Source organism: Notamacropus eugenii, chromosome 5 (genome assembly GCF_028372415.1).
Source record: "Notamacropus eugenii isolate mMacEug1 chromosome 5, mMacEug1.pri_v2, whole genome shotgun sequence".
Taxonomy (NCBI): domain Eukaryota; kingdom Metazoa; phylum Chordata; class Mammalia; order Diprotodontia; family Macropodidae; genus Notamacropus; species Notamacropus eugenii.
In genome coordinates, this window is record NC_092876.1 from 452413977 (window position 1) to 452427490 (window position 13514).

The 13514-nt window shown below is 41.0% G+C and overlaps 1 protein-coding gene across 2 annotated transcripts in view; it reads right to left on the reverse strand.

Annotated features, from left to right (window-relative positions):
- Positions 1–13514, reverse strand: part of PDK3 (pyruvate dehydrogenase kinase 3) — a 110231-nt gene that overhangs the window by 31902 nt on the left and 64815 nt on the right. Inside the window, exons 4-5 of one of the 2 annotated variants that reach the window (XM_072615242.1) lie at positions 11058–11242; positions 7216–7305 (exon numbers count right to left, since the gene is read on the reverse strand). In XM_072615242.1, the coding sequence (XP_072471343.1) occupies positions 7216–7305; positions 11058–11242 (275 nt within the window). The remainder of the gene's footprint in view (positions 1–7215; positions 7306–11057; positions 11243–13514) is intronic. The other variant, XM_072615241.1, reaches the window with a different exon arrangement.

The following is a 13514-nucleotide window of genomic DNA, read 5'->3' on the forward strand; positions in this document are numbered from 1 at the left end:
AATGAATATCCCACAGGCACCTCAAACTCAGTATTTCTAGTATTCGTATCTTTGTATGTCAAACTCTCTCATGTTCCATACTTGTCTATTACTGCAGAAGGCACAACCAGCCTTCTAGTCACCCAGGTTTAAGACTGCAATAATATCCTCACTTTCAAGAAAACTGCTTGTCCTATGAATTCCTAAATCTTTTCCTCCTCTTCACTCACTAATTGTAATTACTTAATCTCCTTACCTCAAGTTTTCTCAGCTACCCAAATGATAGTCCTAAACTGCCTGACCTGTTCCTCAGTCACTCCATTTAAAGATCCACAAAATTTGGCCCCTCTTCCTATCTTTCAAGTTAAAAATGAGTGCCCTTCCATCTATTCTATGGTCCCACCATTCTGGTTTACTTGCTATTACACACACAACACCCCCTCTTTCCCATCTCCATACCTTCTCCACTGGCCAACATTCAGGCCTAGAAGGCACTTTTGCACCTCTCTGCATCTTGGAATACTTGGCTTCCTTCAAGACTCCTTCTCAAATACCACCTTCTGCGTACAATCCTTTCCTGTGTTCACTGTGTAGAATATTTACACACAGATACTATCCCTCGACTAGAATTCCATGTTCTTAGGAAGAGACTGTTTGCCTTTGTCTCTGTGTTTAGCATGGTGTTTGGCACAAGGCAGTCACTGAGTAATTGCTTCCTGATGACTAGAGATAAGAATCAAGAGAAGCCCATTACATTTGGCAATAAAGAGATTACTGATTGGCTGTTGTCAGTTTGGCCTTCGAATAACACGGCCAACACATCAGGGTTGCTCTCTCTGCAGCAGTCTGAATGGCTGGTAGTTCAGCTCAAGAAAGGAAAAAAAAAAAAAAAAAAAGAAAGGGCCTCAGTGTCCAGTACCTGATCCTGCCAGGTTGGTCTTCGGAATCTACATAAGACAACTCAAATGGAAGTGATTCTGTTTCCTAGAATGGTGCTGGCATGCTATTAAGGTTTCACAGTATATGACAATGAGGTCAGCACAATAAACCTTCAGTTTGGTAGGCAGCCCAATACCTCTTCTCTCCCAGTTGGAGCCTCCCAAAGACTGTTCTAGTTCTGGCAACGTGTGCCTCAACTTCATCTTCTACATGGACATCAGTGGAAAGTATACTGCCAAGGTAAGTTAACTTATCCACAGGATTCTGTATTTCTCCATTTGCTGTAATCGATGGTTCCACGTAAGGATGATGTGGAGAATCAATCCATATTCTACTGCATCTCAGCATCAGAGGCTGCACTGAGTGCACAATCATCTGCGAACAAAAAGCTGGGCACCAACTGTCCCTCCATGTTAGTCTTGGCTTGTAGCCTTTTCACGTGAAATAATTTACCGTTAGTGTGGTGGCTGACCTTGATGCCATTTCTGTCACCATTAAAAGGAATCTGACATCATCCTGAAAACATCATGCCAAAAAGCATGGGAACAAGCACATAGCCCTGCTTGACTCCACTGATGACTGGCAGAGATCAAGAGCATTGTCCATCATCCAAAACCTGTGCAAGCATGCCATCAAGGAACTAATGTACAATATGAATGAACTTCCCTGAGCTACTACATTTTGCTGTGACCTTCCATAAGCCCTCATGACTGACAGAATCAAAGGCCTTGGTCAGAGTGACAAACACCATGTACAGACCTGTTTTGTTCTTGGCATTTCTCCTGGAGTTGTCAGGCAGCAAACACCTTACTGACTGTTCTTCAGCCCTTTCTGAAGCCAAACTGGCTCTTGGGTAGATGGTCATCTTCCAGGTGAAAGACCAGCCTATTAAGAAACTTGCCAGCAATGACTAAGAGAGAGACCCCTACTGTGACTGTCACAGGACAACCTATTTCCATTTTCAAGATATTAGTGATGACTTTGAAAAAGGCCATTTCAGTTGAGTAATAAGGTTGGAAGACAGAATGTGTCAATGAATTTTTGCCTTCCACTGTTTTCTCCTCTTTCACCCCACCTCACATGAAGAGATGGTTCTTCTCCCTTGCCAAAGGAAGCCTCTCTACGTGTACAAGTTACCCAATCCCATATCATATTTTCCAGAAGACTGACCACTTCAGGGGTGAGGAACCTGCAGCCTTGAGGCCACATATGGCCTTCTAGGTCCCTGGGTGCAGCCTTTTGAATGAATCCAAGTTTTACAGAAAGTATCCTTTTATCAAGGAGATTTGTTCTGTGAAGTCTGGATTCAGTCAAAGGGGCACGCTTGAGGACCTAGAGGGCCACATGTGGCCTTGAGGCCGCAGGTTCCCCACCCCTTGTCCACTAACATCCCTACTCTCCTATAAATCTTCCATTTCTTCCTGTCTATTATCCTCTTCCCCATTATTGTCTACAAACAAATCTATGATTCCACCAGACTCAAAAACCCCTCACTTGATCTATCCATCTCTCCTAGCTACATTCCTATATCTCATCTCGCTTTTGTAGCTAAACTCCTTTAGAAGGCCATCTACAATTGATACCTTCATTTCCCTTTCCTCTCACTCTCTTCTGACCTTATCATTCAAGAGTAACTTCTCTGGATTTCTTTCTTTCTTTTTTTTTTTTTTTAACTTTTAACATTCATTTTCACAGAATTTTGGGCTCCAAATTTTCTCCCCCCTTGTCCCCTCCCCCCACCCCAAAACACCGAGCATTCCAATTGCCCCCATCACCAATCTGCTCTCTCCTCCATCATTTCTCTCTGCCCTTGTCTCCATCCTCTCCTCTGTCCCGTTGGGCCAAATAACTTTCTATACCCCTTTACCTGTATTTCTTATTTCCTAGCGGCAAGAACAGTACTCGACAGTTGTTCCTAAAACTTTGAGTTCCAACTTCTTTTCCTCCCTCCCTCCCCATCCCCTCCCTTTGGAAGGCAAGCAATTCAATATAGGCCACATCTGTATAGTTTTGCAAATGACTTCCATAATAATCATGTTGTATAAGACTAACTATATTTCCCTCCATCCTATCCTGCCCCCAATTACTTCTATCTTCTCTTTTGATCCTGTGCCTCCCCGTGAGTGTCGACCTCGAATTGCACCCTCCTCCCCATGCCCTCCCTTCCATCGTTCCCCCCACCCTGTTTATCCCCTTATCCCCCACTTTCCTGTATTGTAAGATAGGTTTTCATACCAAAATGAGTGTGCATTTTATTCCTTCCTTTAGTGGAATGTGATGAGAGTAAACTTCATGTTTTTGTCTCACCTCCCCTTTTTTTCCCCAAACTAAAAAAGTCTTTTGCTTGCCTCTTTTATGAGAGATATTTTGCCCCATTCCATTTCTCCCTTTCTCCTCCCAGTATATTTCTCTCTCACTGCTTGATTTCATTTTTTTTTTAAGATATGATCCCATCCTATTCAATTCACTCTGCGCACTCTGTCTCTATGTGTGTGTGCGTGTGCATGTGTGTGTGTGTAATCCCACCCAGTACCCAGATAGTGAATAGTTTCAAGAGTTACTAATATTGTCTTTCCATGTAGGAATGTAAACAGTTCAACTTTTATAAGTCCCATATGACTTCCCTTTGCTGTTTACCTTTTCATGCTTCTCTTCATTCTTGTGTTTGAAAGTCAAATTTTCTTTTTAGCTCTGGTCTTTTCATCAAGAATGCTTGAAAATCCTCTATTTCATTGAAAGACCAATTTTTCCCCTGAAGTATTATGCTCAGTTTTGCTGGGTAGGTGATTCTTGGTTTTAGTCCTAGTTCCTTTGACTTCAGGAATATCCTATTCCACGCCCTTCGATACCTTAATGTAGAAGCTGCTAGATCTTGTGTTATCCTGATTGTATTTCCACAATACTTGAATTTCTCATAAAGTCATTAGCTTCCATCTGCTCCATTCTTATTTTTACAGAACTATTTTCTTCAGTGAGCTTTTGAATCTCCTTTTCCATTTGGCTAATTCTGCTTTTGAAAGCGTTCTTCTCCTCATTGGCTTCTTGAACCTCCTCTGCCAATTGAGTTAGCCTATTTTTCAGGGTGTTATTTTCTTCAGCATTTTTTCGGGTCTCCTTTAGCAGGGTGCTGATCTGCTGATCATACCTTGCTTGCATGTCTTTCATTGCTCTTCCCAGTTTTTCCTCCATCTCTCTAATATAATTTTCAAAATTTTCTGAGCTCTTTTTGAACTTTTCCATGGTCTGAGCCCATTGAGTGGGCTGGGATGCAGGAGCCCTGACTTCCGTGTCTTTCCCTGATGGTGAGCACCGCTCTTCCTCATCAGAAAGGAGGGGAGGAGAAACCTGTTCACCAAGAAAGTAACCCTCTATAGTCTTGGTTTTTTTCCCTTTTCTGGGCATTTTCCCAGCCAGTGACTTGACCTCTGAATATTCTCCTCACACCCACCTTGCCTCTGGATCCTCCCAGCCAGTACTTGGGGTCTGAGACTCAAATGCTGCTTCCCAGCCTCAGGGCTTTGGGCAGGGGCAGGGCTGCTATTCAGTGTGAGATTAAGTTCAGGTGCTGAGGTGGGGGCAGGGCTGCCACAAGGGGTTCAGTTCCCTCAGGGGGTTTATGCAGAGACCTTCAACAATGGATCTGGGCTCCTGCCTGCTTGGGGAGCCCTGGTCTGCTCCCACCTCCGCTGGTGCCTCCTGAGGGGGCCTGAGTCATGGGGGCTCCCCACTTCCCTCTCAACACGCTGAAGAGACCCTCTCACCGACCCTTGTCACCTGTGGGTGGAGGGCCCCACACGGCCTCTGGAGATCCCGTCCCTGAAGCCTGCTCAGATGTGCTCCTCTCAGTGCCGCAGCCGCGGCAGGGCTGTGCTCGGCTCCCAGTCCACGGAGCGAAGGACCTTTTGCGAGAGGTTTGCAGGTCCCTCTGGAACAGAAATCTCCTTCGCTCCACTGTTCTGTGGCCTCTGCTGCTCCAGAATTCGCCATGAGTTTCTTTTTACAGATGTTCTATGGGTTGTGGGTTCGGAGCTATGTGTATGTGCATCTTTCTACTCCGCCATCTTGGCTCCGCCCCCTGGATTTCTTAATCAATGACTTCTTAACTGCAAAATCGAACGGTCTTTTCTCAATCCTCATCCTTCTTGAAATGATGAAGGGGATGGTTTCAGAAAAAGCCGGGAAGACTCATACAAATCAATGTGAAGTCAGCAGAACCAGGAGGACAATGTACACAGTAATGGCAATACTGCAATGATTTTAACGACTGCAGAAGACTCAGCACCTGATCATACAGTGATCCATGACAATGTTCCCCACCTCCAGAGAGAGAACGGAAGGATCCTGACTGAAGCACAATGTTTTCTCTTTCTTCTCCCTCCCCACCCCTGCCCTGGAACATGGCTAATATGGGAACGTTTTGCATGACTCATATATACTTCTTGCCTTCTCACTGAGTGTGGGAGAGAGACAACTTGGAACTCAAAATTTTTTTCAACTAAAAAAAAAAAAATCCTCATTTTCTCAATCTCTCTGTAGCCTCTGACACTATTTTTTGCCTTCTCCTTGTTATTCCTTTCCCTCAAGGCTGATGCCACTGCACAGTCCTGGACTCTCCTCTTGCTCAGCAGACGATTCTTCCTCAGATTCCTTTGCCAAATCTTCATCCAAGTCACACCATTTACCATTGGAGGCCCTCAAGGCTCGGTCCTGGGCACTCTGCTCTCTGCTATTTTGCATGATAATCTTATATACTCCCACGGACTGAACAAGCATCTCCATGCAGACGATTCTCATATTTATTGGATCAGCCGTACCCTCTCCTGAACTCTAGGTTGGCGTCTCCAACTATCTCCTCTTAAAATCAACATGTCTAAAACTGAACTCATTATCTCCTCCCTCCCCAAATTCTTTCTTCTTTATAACTTCCCTATTACTCTCACTTGCATTTGAAACCAAGGTGTCTCCACAGACTCCTTCCTCTCTCTCTCATTCCCCATATCCAACCAGTTCCAATTCCTGTTTACTCTCCCTTCATGATATCCCTCATCTAGACCTTCTTTTCTCCTGTCACTGCCAAAACCCTGGAGTCAGCCAGCCTCTCTGCCTTTCCCCTTACAGTCCATCTTCCAGTCAGCCATCAAAGTGATCTTCCCAAGCACAAACCTGACCACGTTACCCTTTTATACAGTAAACTTCAGTGTCTCCCTCTTGCGTTCAGAATCAAATACAAATAAATATAAAATCCTATGTTTGGTGTACAAAACCTTCAACAACCTAGCCCATTCAATCTTTCCAGTCTATACACACACAGCATATATATATAGTATAAATGTAAAATATAGTGAGAAGACTCAACAGAGGGAAGGCATTAAGGGGAAATTGGGAGAAAGTTTTTTATAGAAAGTAAGACTTCAGCTGAGTCTCAAAAGAAGCCAGGGAAAAATAGGAGTTAGAGGCAAATGCTTCCGGAGGCCAATTCAAAATGCTATTTGGCATTGAAAAGCCTTTGTAACCTACACCTTTCTGGTCTTCTTATAACCTACTCATAGCCAGCCCCTCCTCAGCCTCCAACATACACTCTTCAATCCAGAGACACTAGCTTCCTGATTGTTATAAAGCACTCCATGGCCTGGCTTGGCTCTGAGCATTTTCTTTAGTTATCTCCTATGCCTGGAATGCTCTCCCTCCTCCACTCCAAGTAATGACTTTCCTGGTCTCCTTTAAGTCCCAACTAAAATTCCACCTTCAGCAAAAAGCTTTTCCCAATCCCTCTTAATTTCAGTGCCTTCCCTCTATTATTTCTTGTTTATGCTGCATATACTTTGCCTTGTATATTTCTGTTTGCATTTTGTAGAGCTAGAAAGACCATCTAATCTAATCCTTTCTTTTGAGAGAGGAAGAAAATCAAAGCCTAGAAAAGAGAAATTAAAGAATTTCATCTTCTGAACCCAGGCTTTTTGATTTCTTTGAACACAAACCTAAACTATTTAAAAATGCCATGCTATTCAGCAAAAGTAAAGTTGACAGTTTGTTAATTTCAGTAAATACATACTTATTGAGCACCTGTTTTGTGGGATTGCCCCCAGTCCCTTGTACATAAGTAGGATAATCTCATTTTACAAAAGGGAAAATGATCAGGGATTAAATGCTTTGTTTCCCAGGTATCCTGATAACCAGGCAGAACTTGCATTTAACTATATATCTGGGATGAAGTCTGAAGTTCAGAAATCCACGATATCTTAAGTAAAAGAACAAACTCCATTATACCTTTCAGACAAGAATACTTAGTCTCCTTACCTTTCACTACCTCAGCTACATTACAGGTGGGATCAATACTCCCAATGTGTTTAGGATGGGCAGGATTAGGGTCATCACCAAACAGAAGTGCTTAAAGGGAAAGAAGTAAAAGATTAGTAAATATGCTTCTATAATGAATGGCTCAAACAGAGAAGTGTAAGATAGTAAATTTCTTAAAGGATTCTCCTTTTTGTAAGAGTCAATATAGGCAAAAATGAGAGTATTTACCAGCAAACTCAAAGCTGAAGCTTACAAGAGAGTAGACCAATGCTAACAGATAGTGTCACTAATGGCAAGGCACTTAAAAATCAGTGAAATTAGTCTGATGCAAATGTCTTGTCTAAAAAAATAAATCCAGAACCTCTATTCCCCCAATACGAATTAAAACGGTAGAACTTAAAAGGTACTTTTTTCTTATTCACAGACACATCCTAGCCCAGAGTTTCAGTGAAATACTTGGAACATATTAGATAGAATTTTGAAAACTCATCGTCCAGGATGGCAGATGCAGAGTATACAGACAGTTTTCTTTTTTGACATGGCCACTGTGGTTTGTGAAAGAGACTTTGTCTTTCTTTCTCAACAGACTCCTTCCGTGGAAGGATGGAGAGGAGCGGGAAGGAAGATTTTTGTGGACTGAAAAAAAAGTGTAATTAAAAAATCACTCCATAGGGCTAAACGTAGTTTTCAGCTTTAGTGCATGAGCGTCATCTGGCAATGCATAACACAAATCCCAAAGCCAGCCATCTCACTAGGTCCTTTAACTTCCCTCCAATCAATACTTTGCCAAACACCTCACGTGAAAGAAAAATAAAACAGCCACACTTGTCTTACTGATGATAGATGAGAAGTGGGAACAATGAGGGAGGGAAAATGTTTACAAGAAATACACAGTTTTTACACAGTTGTAACAACATCAAATAAGAAAGAGCAGAGAAGAATACGGAGTGGTACAGTGTTTCCACCTCCTGTAAATCAACTCATGTTTTAAATTATTTTTAAAAGGCATCATGAACTCAGAAGATTCATATTCATTCTACTTACATAGAATAATTTTGTCAAAAATATGACATGTAATATAAGAATTTTTTGCATATTTTACGATGGTTATTTAGAGGAAGATGTCTTAGTCAAAGCCTTCATTTTTTGGAGAATCATCTGCTTCTACAGAATGAACTAAATGCTATAAATATTCCCCTCTACTTCCTTTCTCTAAAAGGTATTTTTTCTAGAAATATAGTTTTTTTCCCCTGTAATCATTTATTTGACTAACTATACAGTTTGAAAAATATTCACTCCTCTCAATCACACAATGCCCATTCATTATAACATAAAATAAATAATTAGCTATCCCACTATCAAAATGTCCCAGTTAAAACAAAAATATATGAACACTGTGAAATTATAATGACCAAGTCTGATACTGAAGAAGAAATAGGGGTATGCCTTTGTCCCTTTTTTCTGGAGATGGGGGCACTATGGATGGATGTAGTACCCAGTGTATATGGTCAGACAAATGGAACATTGGCTAACTTTACTGAATCTCTATTTTTTTCCTGGTTACACAGGATAGCTCTCTGGGTGGGAGAACAACAAAATGAGAACTGAAGACTTGTATTTCAATCCTGTCTCAGACAATTACTACGTGATCCTGGGAAAGTCATTTTAGCCTTTAAGAGCCTTGGTTTTCTCATTCGCAAAATGAGGGAGTTGGACTGAATGGTCTCTAAAAGTCCCTTCCAACTCTAAATCTGTAATCTTATACACTGATGTTTTAAAAAAAAATCCAAAATGCCTACACTTCTTAAAATGGAAAAGTTAAAAACAACCACCCTGTAACTGGCCATTTTAAGAAAAATACAGGAAGAAAATATGGATAAAACTAAAGGGCCCAATTACTGTGAGAATGAGGATATTTAATATCATTGGTGGTGCTCAGTTGTTTCGGTCATAGCCAACTCTTTGTGACCCCACTTGGGGTTTTCATGGCAAAGACACTGGAGTCATTTGCCATTTTCTTCTCCAGCTCATTTTTACACAGGAGGAAACAGTGCAATGGGTTCACCCTGACTTACCCAGGGTCACACGGCTTGCAGTGTCTGAGGCTGGATTTGAACTCAGGAAGATGAGCCATCCTGACCCCAGGTGGCTGCCTTATTTAACATTATATTTGCAAAATGACTCATCAAGTCCTGTCCTTCATTATGAAAAAAGTGGCTGGCTGATCATCAGAAGATGTTTGCTCTGGGTTTTTTTTCCCAGCAGTGATGACTAGCAGTTTGAACTGAGTTATTCAGTACTTTATAAAACCTTCTGTCCCCGGTGTCAGGAATCAACATTTTACTTCCAAACTGCCTGGGAGAGAACAGCCTCTTTTTAGGGAAAGCCTATTAGCTCCTGTTAGGACAGAGTCTTGGTTGTGGGCTAGCACAACAACGCTGACTTGTCAGAAGAAGTGACCTGTGACCCCAAATAAAAAGATGAATCTTACATATCCTCTAAATTTCAAGGCCCCTCATGATGTACTTATACTTTGAAAGAATTTATGGCATGTGAAAGGCACCGTGGAGAAGGGAGGAAAAACGAATTAAAGTAAGCTCAGCACCCTCTACTGAAGGAGCAGGGATAGAAAAGGGTGGGGTTAACTCCCTAAATAAGAGTACATCAGTGAAAGAGGTTAAGAACTAACTGAGCTAGTTATATTCCAATGAAGATTAGGGCTATCTACTACTGTAATCTTTTTCAGTATAATTTTATAACTTTCCCTTTTCACATTATTTTAAGTTATTTCCCTAACAGTGAAAAGTCTCAAGTGAAAGTCCCTTGAAGGGCTTTGTATTTGCTTGAGAAATAACATGCTTAAGAAGTGAAGGACCTCAGTTCTGTTTTGCAATAAAAATTAGATAAGTATAATGAACCCAGAAAGTAGCAATAAAAGATATTATGAAGGATAATTCTCCATCTCCCATTAAAAGAATGGAAAAAAGTGGAATCATAAGCTGCTTTGGGATCAAGAAGATTCCTCAGCAAATTCACATGGAGAGTAGCGCCCCCTCTTCCCTGTCAGACTCAGATTAGAATCCCATAACACCAGAAGTTATCACACAGGAATTCAGATACAATACTCTAAAGTCACTTCTGCCAGAGACAAAACAATTGCACACAGTAAAAAGTCACAGGTGACCCGGATAGCCTGCATAGCAGGTGCTAATCCCATCTCCTAGTATCTGCATCATGAAGTGCATTTAACATATTATCTTGAGATATAATAAACAGCAGCAGCTATACGCAGTTTTCTAACACGTACTTGGACTGCAACAATATCATTCGTAACTGAGTAACTCAGTTGGAAAATTTTCCATTACCATTCCTATCAACAAAAATTCAAGATGGCAAAAAGGAAAGTCACGTTACGCAAAAAAAAAAGAAAAAGAGAAAAATCTCTTCTGATAATTCATAAAAAATACCAAACCCTACAACAAAAAACGAAGACTGGTGGGCAGAGATAGGGTAACTGAGCACTTGTTAATGCCTTTAAACTAGTTTGTGACTCCTCTTTCCACATATTAAAATGGAAAAAATGATTAGCCTTCGTTTGAGGCACCAATGAGAGCTCTGGCTTAGACTTAACATTGTAAAATGCACAGCTTCTATTTTCTGGCAGGTGGCTCAGATTAATAATTACGAATCATATCAAATGTTAGTCTAGCTACAACCTTTCACAATATGCCTTCTGCCTTCTTTTCCTGTCTTGGAATGTGAGAGTTAGTTATCAGTGAGGAAAGGGAACTTCACATCAACGCAGCATCTTGGCAGGGCAGAAAAACAAAACCCCTACTTACTGTGCTGATTAATAAGCATGCGGAAAGAAATGCGGTTGGTATAAAACCGATCCAGAAAATACTGGATGTTACTGCTAATGAAAGGGTCAAAACCGTACTTCTCCTTGTATTCAATCACCCCTTGGGCCATCGTAGGAACCACATCATTGTGTCTGTTTCTGACTTTAACCATGACTTGTAAAAATCTGTGGGGGAGGTAAAAATAAAGAGAGAGAAACGGGTTAGTATATGCAAATGCCGAAGTCTTCATGTCTTACAGGACTAAGGTTTGGGGACTTCTCCTTATCCAGAGTACTACGCATTTACTTACCTCTTCCGAAGTTAGAGATAACGAGTATCTCCTGAAATAGATGAGACAGTCTTGCTTGCTCACACAAACTACATGGAGCTTTTTTTAGTATTTCTCCCTTCAGAAACACTTTTCCCAAATACGCACAGAGAAAAATAAAAACTTAAAGTTTATCACCACCTACTCAGTATTTACCTTCCATGCTCTGATCCATACAAGTGGTTTCCCCCCATTAGAACGTACACACCTTAAGGGCAGGGACCGTTTGTTTCTTTTTGCTTTTTCTCGGTATCTCCCACATTTGGCACAATTGCTGGCACACTGTACACTTACTTGTACATTCAGTATATGCGCTTGTTCACTAACTGAAAATAAATTTCAGCAACCCGTGTCCTAGTGTTTAGCATTATTACTACTGATGAGACTATCATGTAACATGAATACGGTGTATTATGAAACTGTGTGAGGACCATCCTCAAAGAAATAATCCCTTTGTTTTATCTTAAAACAAAGACTAGCTGATGGAGTCTTAAAAGTCAAAAGTCGTTCTTTAGATATTTCTTCCAATATTTCTTTTAATATTAATAAAACTAAAAATATCTTATTATAAACTTTTAAGCCCCCCAGAGACAAAATGGAAAGGAAGAGGGCATGCGGGGGTTGAACCAAAAGACACTAATAACTTAATAATTCTGCATTTTTTCCTTTCCAGATGGTTGCAGATTTACCTTCTCATCCACCCACCCCTTAAAAATATAATTTTAAAAATCTACAACAACCGGGAGAAGAAAAAACGTAAGGAAAACTAAACATTGGTGAATAGTATTGCCCAAGAAAAGAAAGAAGGCCCTGAAAATGCTGTCAAAAGACAAAGACTGGGCATTTGCTAGAGCTGGGCACAGCACCGAATGTGTACTCAGAATCCAAATCATGCCTCAGGTACTTAATAGCCAAGTCACTTACCCTGTTTGCTCCCAGGTAAAGATGGGGATCATGAAAGCAGCTCCCTCACAGAATGAGGAGGGTGAAATAAGATGTTTGCAGTGTTTCTGTAAGCCTTAAAACAGTATATAATGCTAGCTAGCCAGCTTCTGTGTTCTCTGGGCATGCATGGCTCAGCACACACTGTCCCCAGGAGACAGACAGACAGACAGACAGACAGACAGACACACACACACACACACACACACACACACACACACACACACACACACTCTCTGGAACATGAACACAGATTGATAAATGGGAAGAAAAACCACGTAGGAACGTGACACTCCTAAAGCTGCATTTGTCCACAGCAAAGAGACTTTCCTGGATCCTCCCTGGTCCTTTTGCCCATTTCCCTACCTCTCGTTCAAGGGCAAACAGTTCTGCCACAGCAGCCTAACGGGACAGCCTATAAACAACCTTCAGCAGAGAAGATCTTTACGTACTGACTACAAGCAGCTGTGGAGCAGGAAAAAGGCTGGAGGCTTCCTCAAAGCCAGTGCCTTCCCAATTCCACACCTCAACTGCTCTGACTTCCTCATTATGGTGAGTATAGTATTACAGAAAACAAAGAGTAACAAACCTGACTAGAGCTAGTGATACACCTGTGAATACGGTAAGAAACTGAACTCCATGATTACTATGTATCAACAGGGTTTTTGTCAGTGGTCCAACTTATTACCTTTTCAATATTTCACACTAAACTGGCAACTGACTGTAACAAGAGAAGTTTCTCAGATTTTACATCATATCATGTCTCAAGACAAAAAATTTGTTCCAAATAGTCCAACGCTACCAACCTAGAAAGCATTTTTCAGGATCTTTCAATTTACAATGTGTTTTCATAAAGAAGCTATGGAACGCATTCCATATGATAACCTTTTGAAAAATATAAATCTGCTTTTGAAATACCAAATATCTCAAATAACGCCTGACTTTCCAAATTTACCCTAAGAGTACAAAAGAAAAAAGTTTACAAATGCCAAAGCTATAACTAACTATGAAAAACCTCTGATAATCTTTGTTCTTAAATGAAGTATATTAATTGATCTGGAACATCCATCGGTTACCTACCAAAATCCTGGAATCAATACAGGACAAACAGCTGTACTTATGCAATCAATAAATCATCAGACATCAGCACTCTTGTACCTTTTGTTTGAATTTACTTTCTTTCATAC